The sequence below is a fragment of the Drosophila yakuba genome, chromosome 3L (genome assembly GCF_016746365.2).
Source record: "Drosophila yakuba strain Tai18E2 chromosome 3L, Prin_Dyak_Tai18E2_2.1, whole genome shotgun sequence".
Classification (NCBI taxonomy): Eukaryota; Metazoa; Arthropoda; class Insecta; order Diptera; family Drosophilidae; genus Drosophila; species Drosophila yakuba.
In genome coordinates, this window is record NC_052529.2 from 17,055,469 (window position 1) to 17,068,357 (window position 12,889).

The window sequence follows — 12,889 nt, forward strand, 5'->3', positions numbered from 1 at the left end:
CGTCGCATGTGTTTGGCTTAGCATACAAATATTTTGCTGTTTGTTTGCCTTGGTGCGCATAAACGGCAAACTGGGTGGTTTTGGGTGGTTTCGTTTCGTTTCGTTTCGTTTGGTTTGGTTGGAAAGAAATGTGATGAGCACGTTGACAAGTGAGTTGCCAGCCCCTTTCCTGATCCATCCCCCCCTTCCCCGCTGCCCCCTTTCCGCTCACCTTACCTACCCCCCCATCCCCAAACCACTCATATATAATCCAGGCAGCTGCGTTCTGCATCAGACGTCCGCCTGCCTCGTCATAATGTGGCTGGTAGTGCGCTTATGCATAATTTACCCACTCAGCAGTTGGCAGAAAAGCCAGAAAAGGGGCGTACACGGAGAGAAAAACATTAAAAAACAGGATCAAGCTGTCTTTTATAATTTCGCCATCAAAACAAACTAAGTGTCTTTAGCATAAGCATTTAGATAAGCAGTTTAGATAAGCATTTGTTGTATTAGACCTGATCTACCACAAGCTCTACAGAAATAGTGAAAAATGGAAAATAATTATAATTTTCTCTGTGCATCTGGGCGCTGAGGCGGGTGCAACTGACTGCAGCGAAGGGAAGCAGAGTGACTGACGATATCGCTTTGACTTTGTAAACCGCCAGAACCGCTAAAGAAAAACCGAAAAGAAAGACTTTTCGGGCCGCCAGGGCTCTCCAATTATCTTCTGATTTATGATTTCTCATTAATTTGCCGGACAAATCTCAGCCACGTACGCTGATAACTGGCTGGGTCATATATGCGGCGGGTCTGCACTTATAAATTTGATGGAAATGGGAGGCAACTCGCAACACTCGTCTCGAGATGCCTTTGAATTGGCGCGTTCCTTTGGGCGACTTATTAGAGAGCGTATCCTTTGAAAGAGTGACTAAAGGCAGGGCTCAAAGCCATGTTGTTTGCTGACTGATTGCTTTGGCCTCCGACCTCGGGAAAGAGCCCACTCTCATGAATAGTAACGGAAATGAACGGGAAAGGGGCTGAGCTAAACGCAGAAATGCGTGTGCCATAAATTAAAGTAGTTTTAAGTATTTGTGTGCTGGCCATTGTTGGTCTTCCATTTCGCCGTTTCTGTATCTTTTGGTTTCGGTTTAAGTTTCGGTTAGAGTTTCGGGTTTTTGGGGTTCCTGGGTTCCTGGGTTTTGTGGCATTCGCCGCGGACCGCCCGCCGCTCAGAAGTTTGAGGTCGAGCTGGTTTCGCCCCAAAAATAGATATACAAATGTGTTTTAATGGTCGCATTTTTCCGTTTCTCGTCCTTTGTTGTATTACGTTGGCTCATCCTGTGGCTCCGTTATTTTGCGTCCTTTGGCTGAATCTGTGCGCTTTGTTATGCCGCTTGTCGTTTTTCTGTGCGACCGAATTTATTTGCCACTCTCCTCCTTTTGGCCAGCTCTTCTGGGGCCCTGTGCGTGCCTGGCCGCCATTCGCCAAAAGTTTCCTTCTTTCGCTTTTCCTCATTGTCTGGCCTGGTTTTCTGGTTTTTCGTGGCCCGGCTAGGCCTAAGCCCGGGGTGGCAAATGGTTTTGATTTGATTAATGAATGTTCTAATTAAGCAAAACCGTCACCTAGCCCGCCCCGAGTGGCCCGCTTTTGACCTTGGCCAAAAACAATCTATAACGCCGGAAAGCAAGAAAGGTTTTGCCCAACAGCCCCCCGCCTTGCGGCCATTAAACGGAAATAGAAAGACAAATTATTTGGCTCAAAGTGAGTTTCGAGTTCGCTGTGTGTGACTGCAAGTGATTAGCGTTAAATGGAAGCCAGTATACGAAACTACGGACCGGAATCGGAATTGAGGGAAACTTTATCGAAATTGACTCCGAATGGACACCACACACAATTTCAATTACCTGCAAGTTGTGATTGCGATAATTATGTAATGACCGAGCGCCTAATGATGATTGGTCCTGGAGTTTACGAGCCCGGCAATTACGTAAGAGAGCCAGGACTAGAATGTCCTCGGCTGACCCTCCTTGACTCCATGCTCCTTGCTCCTTGCTCCAAGCTGCACACTTCTTCTTGCTCCTTTGCTGTGTTATGCAAATTTAAAACTTTAAGCACAAGTTGCGGCTGTCCTGGGTGTCCTGGGTGTCCCATCCACGTCCTTCGAGTGCGCCAAAGTGTGTGTGCTCGCTTGTCTACCATATAAATTTAAACAATGTTGAAAACATGCTGCGTTGGCACTTTTTAACCACGCTCCGCACACACACACACACACACACACACATCAGGCGCACTCTCACTCACACATCTGCTTAAGCAGAGGCAAGCATTTATGCTCTGCTCGCCAAGCCAAAAGTGTTGCATACATCGAGGGGCCAGCCGCACCATTTACATACACACAAACACGCACACATATATAGCCGCTCGGTAGCAGGTTTAGCAGGTTGCGTGTGTGTGCTCGCCTGTGTGTGTATTTAATGTCGAAATTATGGACGACAATTTTAATGACAATTCAACTTAACATTAGAACGACAGAGGCAGCAACATGCGACCAGCATCAGGAATGACTTTGTTGGTCGTTAGTCGTTAGTATCGCTGCAGCGGCATTAAGGGATATGCAGGTGGTGCTCGAACAGGACATGTCCTGGGCAAAACTGGTTAAAATAATAAAAGTTAGGAATAATATTACGAATTTTAAGTAAATTAAATTTCAGAATTAAATAATATGATAAGCATGATATAAAACCTAAAGCTTAAACTAAATCAAAAACTAAACAGATCAGTTTAGACAAGGTATTCCTTTACAAGGGTAATTTTATAAATATTCGTATAAATGGCGAATATTACCAAACAGGGTACATTCGAATGCAAACTTGAATATGTTAAAAACCAATCAAGCCATAAATAGCACCAATTAATGGGTAAGCCCGGCATCGGCAACTACAATGGCCGGGGCTTCTCTATGGCATCGGCATCAACGGCAGCAAAACAGTTTCCGTATCCGCCAGCCGCCATTGTGCCAGGATGCCAATGCCAAACACACACACACACACTGGCACAGTCACAGAGAGAGGAGAATGCGAAGGGATTGAGACGGAGTCGCACACATGTGTCCTGGTCCTGGCATTGCCTTTGCTCCTGCTGTCGACGACAATGCGTGTGAGTTAAATGTATGCGCATAAATTAATAATTAATTACACAGAATTACATTTCGGGCTTGTTGTATAATATTCATTATTGTTATGCATAAATAAGGTGACTTGCCAGGACTCTCGTGCTCTGGCTTTTGCCATCCTTTTTGCCACCCACTCGCCGCCAATTTGTGAGCGATGCGCCATTTTAGTTCTGTTGCCTCGTCGCATTATGGAGCTCATTAAAATGCCAACTCAGCTCAGCTCGGCTTGAATCGGTTCAGTTCAGTTCAGTTGGGTTGGGTTGGGGAACTTAACTCTTCGACATCAATCTACGAAAATGTATTTATGTGCCGGCCATATATTTCATTTGATTTACAAGTTAAAGCCGGACAAAAAAGCAGGACTTTGCTCGGAATTTGCATTCCCTTTGAAGGGCCGTCCTCACTCTCGGACTCTCAATCCTCGTCCCTGGGGCATATTCAAATGCTGATTTCTCTATGAACCAGGCCCATTATCCCTTGTCAGTGACAGCAGGAACGTGTTTATTGGCTACGTTCGCAGGGACATTTGCCGCATAAATATCAACGAAATTAAGGACCTAACGGAGGATGGGACTTCCTTCTGTCAGGGCAATAAATCAACAAGGAAGACGAACGAACTATCGCTTTTTGTCCTGCCGCATCGACTGGCCAAGCAAATTCGAAGGAAATTGACCAAAAAGTATTAGTAACGGAAATTGCACAAATTTTGTTTGGGCTCAACGCACTGGGATCAGGGCCACATGTGTGTGTGTGTGTGTGTGTGTGTGTGCGACAGTGAGTGTGTACGTGGTCGAGGGTGTGGGTGAGTCCTGTCTGTGACTGTGTGTGATTATGGTCATTTTAATTGAAAGCCAGACAAAAACAGAAAGCCGAGAACCCAAAATTCGGCATTGATGGAGCATATTGAATTATACATAACTCCAAGCGTGCACTGCAAAAACATCGATTTTCAGGATCAATTTAATATAATAATTTGATGAGCAAATAGGGCTACATAAGCTGTGGGATATTTAGATTGTGATTTGAGATAGTGTTGTGCAGTTAGGAAGCGTTTGTTTAATATTGATTCCTGTTATTGCATAACATCACAGCGTAGTACAGCATGCAATTACCATTTATCATCAGTGATAAGTAGCTCTTTAAATTTCGAACCAAATATAAACGAGGTTTAGTCTAAAAAGAACTCCCATGGAATAAATGGCAGAATCATTCGTTTCATTTTGCAAAGTGTAAAAGGAAATGAACAAAGATAATGCTTGAATAAGCAGCCTACATACATTTTGCTCCGTCTCCGTCGTGGCTCTTATCCTGAAATGGCATCCTTTGGCATTTGTCAAACTTTCTATCAATGCTCACATTTCATGCCGGAGCTCTTTGCCAACACTCATAAGTATGCAACACTTTTTCCCACGGCGGCGGGCGTTTTGTGGGTCTCCCCTTTTATTTTGTATAAAATTTGCATGGATAATTTGTCACTTTGAATGATGTTGGAGCTCTTTTTTCGAGTGGGTTACAACCAATCCCGATTTCCAGCAATGTCGATTTTTTTTTTTCGTCCATCCAAACCCCCGGCGGCCAAAATTCTTGCGGGAAGTGCGGCAAATGTTACAAATTGTTGTCGTTGAAAATCCTCCCTTAACCCTTCGCCGCCCAGGCCCGAAATTCAGGCAACGCATCAGGAATTTCAGGGCAAACTTTAATAAACCCGCTTTTGTCGACTAATTTCACAATAAAACCAAATGGCAACGCACAGAAAAAAGGACATCCTAGGGAGGCCCGAAAGAAAAACCCTTTTTAACCTCACATTTTATGGCACACATGCGCTAACAGGTTTAAAAATTACATTTAATGACAATTGGCAGAGTGCCCCGGTCCCTTGGTTTTTCCCCCTTTTCCCCCATTTTACCCGATTTTCCTCGCATTTCCATGCTTTTCCCGCTGAACATGTGTCGCCGATTCGAGATATCTCCGCAGTTCCGCGCGCAATTTCCAGGCAAGTTGCTCCCATTAGCCACATAATTTTAAGTGTGTGCGCTGCCCGAATTTCCACCATTTTCCCTCACGCTTTTCGCGGGTTGGGCCAAGCCTGTCGCGTAGAACGAGCTCATTTAATATTAAAAGGATTTATGAGACATTTTCCTTTCATTTTGACAACGAACGATGGCGATGGCGGTGGTTATGGAAGGGAGGGGAGAAGGGCAGGTGGGGCAAAAGTCTGAATGGCGAATGAAAATTCTGAACCGTTGATGAAATTTTCGCTTAACAGAATTTGCGACGCTTGGCGAACGGCGGCGGAGCCTACGCACGGTTAAAGGGTTTTCCATTTTCCCAAACCCCTATCCTCTTACCACCCCACCCCCCCTCAGCTGCCCGCAAGAACAACCCCTCGATTTCATTGCCTTGCAGAGAAAACCCCTCACCCAATTTCCGTTTGCCATTGTTGTGAGCTCTCGGCAACTTTGCGCTGGTTTAGCTTACGCCCGGGAATTATTTGAGTGCTTTTTGGGAAGCGTTCCGCAAACGCCACCGCCCCCGAAAGTGCCACGCCCCCATGCCGGAGCGTGTGAAAGTGCAGACGCCTCGAAAATGCTGTGTATCTGTATGTGTGTACATTTTTGACAGATTTGAAAATTATTATGCAAAATGAATAATTTAGTTGAAAGTGTTAAATTGATTTGGCCTTTCCCACTAACATAACAGACATCGGCGTCGGCTTCTCAGCCCCGGAAGATGATGGAGATGATGGCCATGTCGGCATCGCTTTCCATCCATCCTATCCCATCCCATCCCAGGAATCTCGAGTAAGATGAGCACATTCCGGATAAGTCGGGGCTATCGATAAAGCATCTCTGTCAGAATGAAATATGCATGCGACTTGTCAACCGTCTTGCGCATCGATGAAAGGTCGTGATAAAGTGTCGATTTTATTGTATTTTCCTATTTATATGCTACGCCTCATTAAAATCCACAGAGCTAGAAGAAAGGCGTAAATCTTTTTATGAAGTAATAAAATAGGTGTTGAATTGATTGATTGCCTCTTATTCTGCTTGTTTGATGGTTATTTCGTGCTCATCTTTTGTTTTCATGCAAATCGATTAAATTGAATGATTAAGAAGCCAACGCAACAAGAGGAATTTAATTTACCAACTGGAAGGCAAATCAAAAATCAAACAATTACATTTCGGAGAAAAGAAGACTAAGCTTCTAGGTTGCATACGTCATGGGATAATCCATTTTCCAATCAAAAGTAATCAAATTATGCGAGCTCTTCTAGAACAAGGAAGTTATAAGTGAAATGAATTAAAGCTATACTGCATAGTATATTATGCATTTCTTAACTAACAGTTCCAGATTACAAGTGTTCTATTTACATGCACTCCCTTTTGGTGGACAACAGTTTCGTTGTCACCGTCGCGTCTGTTCCACATTAGACATCCATCCAGTGGGCGACTTTCTTGTCAACTGCATTGTAACCGCTCCGCCCTCTTGCGCTTCCGTGTGTCCTCTCCTCCCCTCCCCACTCCATTTGGCTGGCACGCCCACCGCTTGATCACGCCCACTCCTGACGTCATTTGTCAAATTTTCGGCATTTCGGCATTACCCGGCCAAAAAGACATGGCCATGGCCAAACATTGTGCCAGTTGTCGGCCCCACCCACTCGACCCGAGGCCACCTCCATCCTCCATCCCCGCAGGACATCCGGCGGCTCATCGCAGTCCTTGTGGCTAATATTGACATTCCTAATCTGTGCTCCGCTGCGGCGACCGTTAAAATGCCGTGTCACTTCGTTAGTATGCGTGTGTGGTGCCATTTGTATCCGAGTAGCCGAGTATCTGAGTGCCTGAGTATCTGCGTTTCTGCGTATCCTTGTAGCCCGAATATCCGTGTTTCCCCGTAGCCGCATGTGTATTTGTCTTGAGGTCGCGTTTGGTTCGGTTTTGGGTGTGTTTTGTTTTTGATTCATGCCCCGCTATCAGCACTGGGCGTGTTCCCGAACTGGTTCATTTATATTTGATGATGACATTGCCGACATTGGCCGAGCAATCAAACTCCCGTCTTCAGTTTATTAGTTTAAGTAGCTCCATTCTGCGAGTGATTAGTGCAGCCGAAGTGCGTTGTGGTCGACTGCTAAGTAACTGCAACTGTGGCAACTGCACAAAGAAAAGCACTTTTGAGCACAGTAGATGATCAAACATCATTTAAATTCTTCAAATCTAAGAGAAAAAATGAGCACTCCTTGAATAATAGAAGATGCAAAGTTTTCGCATAATTATTGAAAGATCGCCTGAACTTAAATGTTTATTAGTTGATGCTCCATTATTTTCCTCGTTTAAAGTTGTTGCCTTTAAGATGGCTTGAAATAACTAAAACACTACAAACACTAATTTTCTGTTAGTGCACAAACCACACTCAAAGTGCTGGCCACTGCAGTTTGAATCGCTTTTTAACAACGCTGCAATTTCTGTGCCCATTTTGAGGCTGGCGATGATGAGCAGCATGGGCGGCGCATCGAGGGGGGTGATTCTGGCCTAATGGGATGGTGCCGGCTTCAACGTTGTCTCGGACGTCATGTTGTTACAGTTACTTTCTTGCAGCGCACTCTCAACTTGATTTCTGGTCTTTTTTGCCCTTGCAAATTGTTAGAGGGAACGCCCGCGGAGTGCAGCACCACCCCATTCCGACCGCAAGTCCCACTGCTAACTCAACCTGGCTAAAGTGCAGCACAGACACAAAAAAAAAGGAAGAAAAACGAAAAAGGAAAAACAGAAGGAGCAGCAGGAGCAGGGGGAGGAGGAAAAACTAAAAGCGACAGGAAGAAGGAGACCGAAAACAGAAGCCAGGAGCTGAGCAAGAAGACAGGACTCTGGGCCAAAGCGATTTGCCTTGCCAAAAGCTGCACGACCAACTTTGTAGTAACATCTAAACCTCCCCTCGCTACCCCTACCCCTCCCCCGCTCTAGCTCCTATGTATCTATGTGCGCGAGTGAGTGCGACAGCACAAGTGTTTTAATTTTACGACATTGTATGAATTTTACTGCTGGCACTGCAGAAACATCAGCACCGCTGTTACATATCGTTAGCTTCCTTAACGGACATATCCCACATCGCCTGCACCCCCTTAAAAAGGGGATTGGGGTTGGATGGATGTGGGGATGGGGGTGTTTTCATCCCCGTTGTCTGTGCCGTGCTCATAAATTGCAGCTTGCAAGCGTCAGTGCAATCAGCGTCATCAGCTTCATCCGGTTTATTCGAGGGTCCCTCGAACCGTGGGCCCCGCACCTCCTGCTCCTCCTGCTCCTTCTGCTCCTGCTCCTCCACAGATCCTGTCGAGAACAACGCCCCCTTGGATTTTCCCAGCCAACCGTGACAGCCTCTGAACTTAGCCGCGGTCTCTGGGGTTTACTTAGCTTGTGGGTAATTTTTTAAAAATTATACAAATTAAAATTGGTGGGGCCCTGCGATGGGCCCACTGTGCCTTAACTGCCGTCACTTAACGTTAACAGTTTACGCTTGCCTGCTGGCTAAAAAGGCTGGCGTTGCACTACACACATACGCACACGCACACGCGCACACCATGACAGCCAGCAGCTGGCACACACATGCACGAATGCACTGCAAACAAATGTGTGATGGGAGACATTTTGAAGATCGCGAGCGAAAGGCCTTCTGACATTTTGACAAAGCCAAGTTGCTCTCAAGTAAATTGTTTATCAAAAGAAGGGACACCTATTTAGAAATAAGGTATATAAAGTATGCATCATATATCAGGATCATGTATATACATCCTTAAGAAACAAGTACAAAATAGTTGTGAAATTTTAAATCTTAAAGGAGTAATGTATTCTTGACTTTAGAAGTGTATCCTTGAGCGTGAAAGTCATTTCTGCGAGTGCAGCTACATATGCAAGCCCGAGGCTGCTCGTCCTTGTCTCGCCATCATTTTCGGAGCTGGGTGCTCGACGGCTGCTGCTTCTGCAGCGCTAACTGCGTAAAGTTGGCACTTGAAACTGTCAGCTTAAAAATGCCAGCTGCACACACACACACACAGAGACATACACTCACACAATTGCAGGCGAGAGAAAGAGAATAAGGGCCATGCATGTAGTACATAAAATGCACAAAATGGCCGAACGACTCATGGCGAAAGTTGGTGGCCATAAGTTACAGGAAGTTGGGAGGAAGACGGGCGAGGTCGAAGGTCGAAGCCTCAAGTTCCCGAGCTCCCGGCCATCAGAGGGGTCATAACTTTGCGAGAAAGCCGCGTAAAGTCCCGAATAAAATGCATATTTAAATACCGCCCAACTTAACCTTTCCGCTCATTACTCGCCTGCCATATGCATACATATATATTCACCCGTTTCGTTTTTCGCTCTTTTCGAATCCTTTGCAGATGGTGACGAGAACGAAGAAAATCTTTGTGGGCGGCCTCTCGGCGCCCACCACACTGGAGGATGTCAAAAGTTACTTCGAACAGTTTGGTCCGGTAAGTGAAGAGAACTGCTTTCCTCTGAATAGTATATATCCCCCTATTGGTATATTCCTAACTCTATGAAAGGGGAGCCAGTCACATGCCAAAATGCTAAGCGAAATGAAGCAAAATAATAATCATAAAAAATCAGAATGACAGGCAGTGGAGCAAATCATGCAATCTATTCGCACTGCGCGTGTTTCCTCAACCAAATACAATGTACGGGTAGATTTGTATATATATTTTTCTCTTTTTTTTTTATTTTCTTGCCGTAAGCAGTGACACCTTCACTGGCTGCCACTTGCTATGTTTTGTTTGATCAATAAAAACGCCAAAAAAAAAAACAAAAAAAAAAAGAAATACGAAGCCAGTGAATGAACGAGAAAAACCTCTAAAAAATTCGAACCAAATTCAATCTTGACAAGTACTGCAAAGCTCAGGACTCCACTCCGCCCCCCAAAAAAAAGAACTCCACTTAAACACACACACACATATGCATATCGAGTGTGCATGTGTGTGTGTGTGTGTTTGCGGCTGAGTGCCGTTCGAGTGCTCTTTAAGTTCTCCATTCAGCCATGTTGGGCAAAAGGCCGAAACGGGGGGCTTTGCCAGACTTGTTATAGCGCAAAAAACAAATTTTTAGCACGAGCACCAAAATCCCGTGTTGTTGATTACGATACTAAACGAAAATCGATTTGCTAGACGCTTTTCTGCCTTCCCGCCGCCGATTTTAATGAGCGACTCTCTCGATCCCGTCGAAGCGCAAAAAAAGCCCCAAACACGGATTTTCATTAACGATGTGCCATCGGATGGTGGGGATTTTTTCAAGAGGATAACACATGTCGAGTAGAGTTTAAGCATTAAATGGATGCAGCTAGGTGGATATGAAATGTGCTAGGGGAGCTAAGACATATTAAGTCGAACGAGTTGCTTTAAATACTATTCAATTCAATACTAAAGTAATTTCTAGTTTACCTTAAAAGCATATTAGTTGGTAACAAAAGATTGAACCGTACAGCTCAGAAATTCAATGCCCAACCCATGTTTAAACCCAATAACTCAAACTTCAATTCAATATCCCAGAGTGGGAAAAAAGGGATGCCAGCCTCCCTTAAACATTATCGAATTTCCCAGTCACCCAGTGACAAATTTGAATGATGAAAAACAAAACAAAAAAAAAGAAGAAAACAAGTAGCTGTATCGGGTAACAGCTAAAAATGCCATTATTTGTTTTCCCCAGCAAATTACGCAGCCTGCTCTCGAGGGGATTTTCGATTCTCTCGATTTTCTCGATTTCCCGCAACCCATCCAATGCCCAACCCCCGAATGAAACTCAACTCCGCAGGTAAAGCTTCCGATAATTGACATAAATTGGCGCAACTTTTTGTCAGCTCCTCGCCGCAAGACGTCAACTGCCATTTGCAATGCTCCATTGCCCCGCCCCTTTTTATATATATATATATATATATGTATATCTATAGCTGTAGCACTTGATAATGCGAATATAATGACGAGTGAGAGGAAAGCAGCCATAAACGGCCATCAATCAAATCAGCGCTGGGTAACGAAATGCTTTTAAGTAATTTTCATCGTGCCCGGCGAAGCTGTCAAAATCCATAACGATCAAATAGTGAAGATACTATGGAGCACGCAAATCTATATGTATACTCGTATACTCGTATAGGTAATACATATTTTATGCGAAAAGGTGAAACAAAAGGCGGCGGGCGATTTAACCAAGCGCGAGTTCTTAATGGAAAACTTTTCAATTAATCCGCATTGCAAAGGAAATTATAATAATAACTTGGCTGCAAGTGTATAAGCCCGGCCATAAGCTGTGCGGAGAAACTTTCGACAGGCAAACAAAACAGAAGCCCAAGACCAGTTTTCCGTCCTCTTCCTTTTGGCCAAGTTATTGATTACAACTAATCCCCTTTGGCTCTTGCCTGCCGCCTCATTGGGCAGCTGGGAAAACCGAGGGAAAATCGAAAGGGAAAGGTGCGGCGGTGTGCAGATAGATTTTCGCCAGGTCCATAAACAAAATAGCCAAACGGCAAGCGGCAACCGGCGGCTTAGTTTACCCACCTCGCGGCTTTTCCCACAGTTTTCCCTGTCCCGGTTTTTGGCGGCAGGTGACCAGCGAGCCGTTAATGACTTTAGCGGCCATTTTTCTTCCGCTTTGGATGAGATGAGCGCGGAGAGATTGCTCCTGGCAAGATTGATTAGCCGGACCGGTCGGGGCGCTCCATTCAATATGATTAATAGTTGCATGCGTATGCGCCATAGCACCCACAACAACAGCCCCCGATTCTATTCTATATAGAATATATATACATTTATATATATATGTGTATAGCGGAGATAGAAATTTATGACGCAGCTCTGCCAGCCAATTTCGTGTTGCCAGGGAAACCTTTTTATATCATTTTGTGGCGAATGGCATTTCCAGTTAACTGTATCTCTTCGAGTACTATATTCAAATGTTTTCATAGTTGTCTGGCTGCATTTGCATTTTCATTTTGCGTTGCAAGGCTGCCACTGTCGGATGCCCTTAAAAAATCATTGTTAATTATTCTCTCATTTCGCAGAATAAGTTTTGATTTCCTGTTCGAAATCTACGCTATTTATTCTGTCGCCCATGCTTGTATACAATTTTATCTGCAACACCTTTTGTAAGTCCAATATATGTACAATGTTTTTTCCGTAGGCCTTCTAGCGCCCTGATAGCCCCACAAAAAATCCCCTTTTAAATGCAAATCAGAAAACTATTTTCCAAATGCGAAAACAAATCAAAAGAACTTAGAACTGAGGGAAAAAACGAATAGGATAAGCAAAACACAACGGGCGAATTTCAAATTTTTCCAGCGCAGGTTTTCCCTGCAAATGTTCTATTTAACAAGCACACACACACACAAACACACATGCAAAGGGACTGGGAGGTGGAAAAGTGGAAAAGTGCCACCCAGCTGACCTCAGATGCTGCAACCTTTGGCCACTGATTTTATTGCAACTGATGCAGCTGCTGCTGCTGCTGCAAGTTGGGCGATAACGAAAATTCCACATTCGGTGGGTTGGGAGGTCGGGAAAAGTGGGAGTGGGAGTCAAAACAGAAACGTAAAGCTCGTTGGCTAAAAAATTGCAAATAAACTACACATTTTGTAAAGTCCCTTCGCATGGAAATTGCCCGGCCAACTATCAGGATCTGGCAGCCAAGTCCGGTCTCCTTTGGACTGGCTCTTAAAGGTGTTTACGGTGTTTGCATTTGCAG

The 12,889-nt window shown here is 44.6% G+C and overlaps 1 protein-coding gene across 7 annotated transcripts in view; it reads left to right on the forward strand.

Annotated features, from left to right (window-relative positions):
- Positions 1–12,889, forward strand: part of LOC6534361 (RNA-binding protein Musashi homolog Rbp6) — a 178,170-nt gene that overhangs the window by 105,041 nt on the left and 60,240 nt on the right. For all 7 annotated transcript variants that reach the window (XR_005560984.1, XM_015195101.2, XM_039373516.1 and 4 more), the window contains one exon: positions 9,544–9,636. Coding sequence is in view for 6 of the 7 variants with exons in the window: in XM_015195101.2 (XP_015050587.1) it covers positions 9,544–9,636 (93 nt within the window). In the remaining variant the exon portion in view is untranslated. The remainder of the gene's footprint in view (positions 1–9,543; positions 9,637–12,889) is intronic.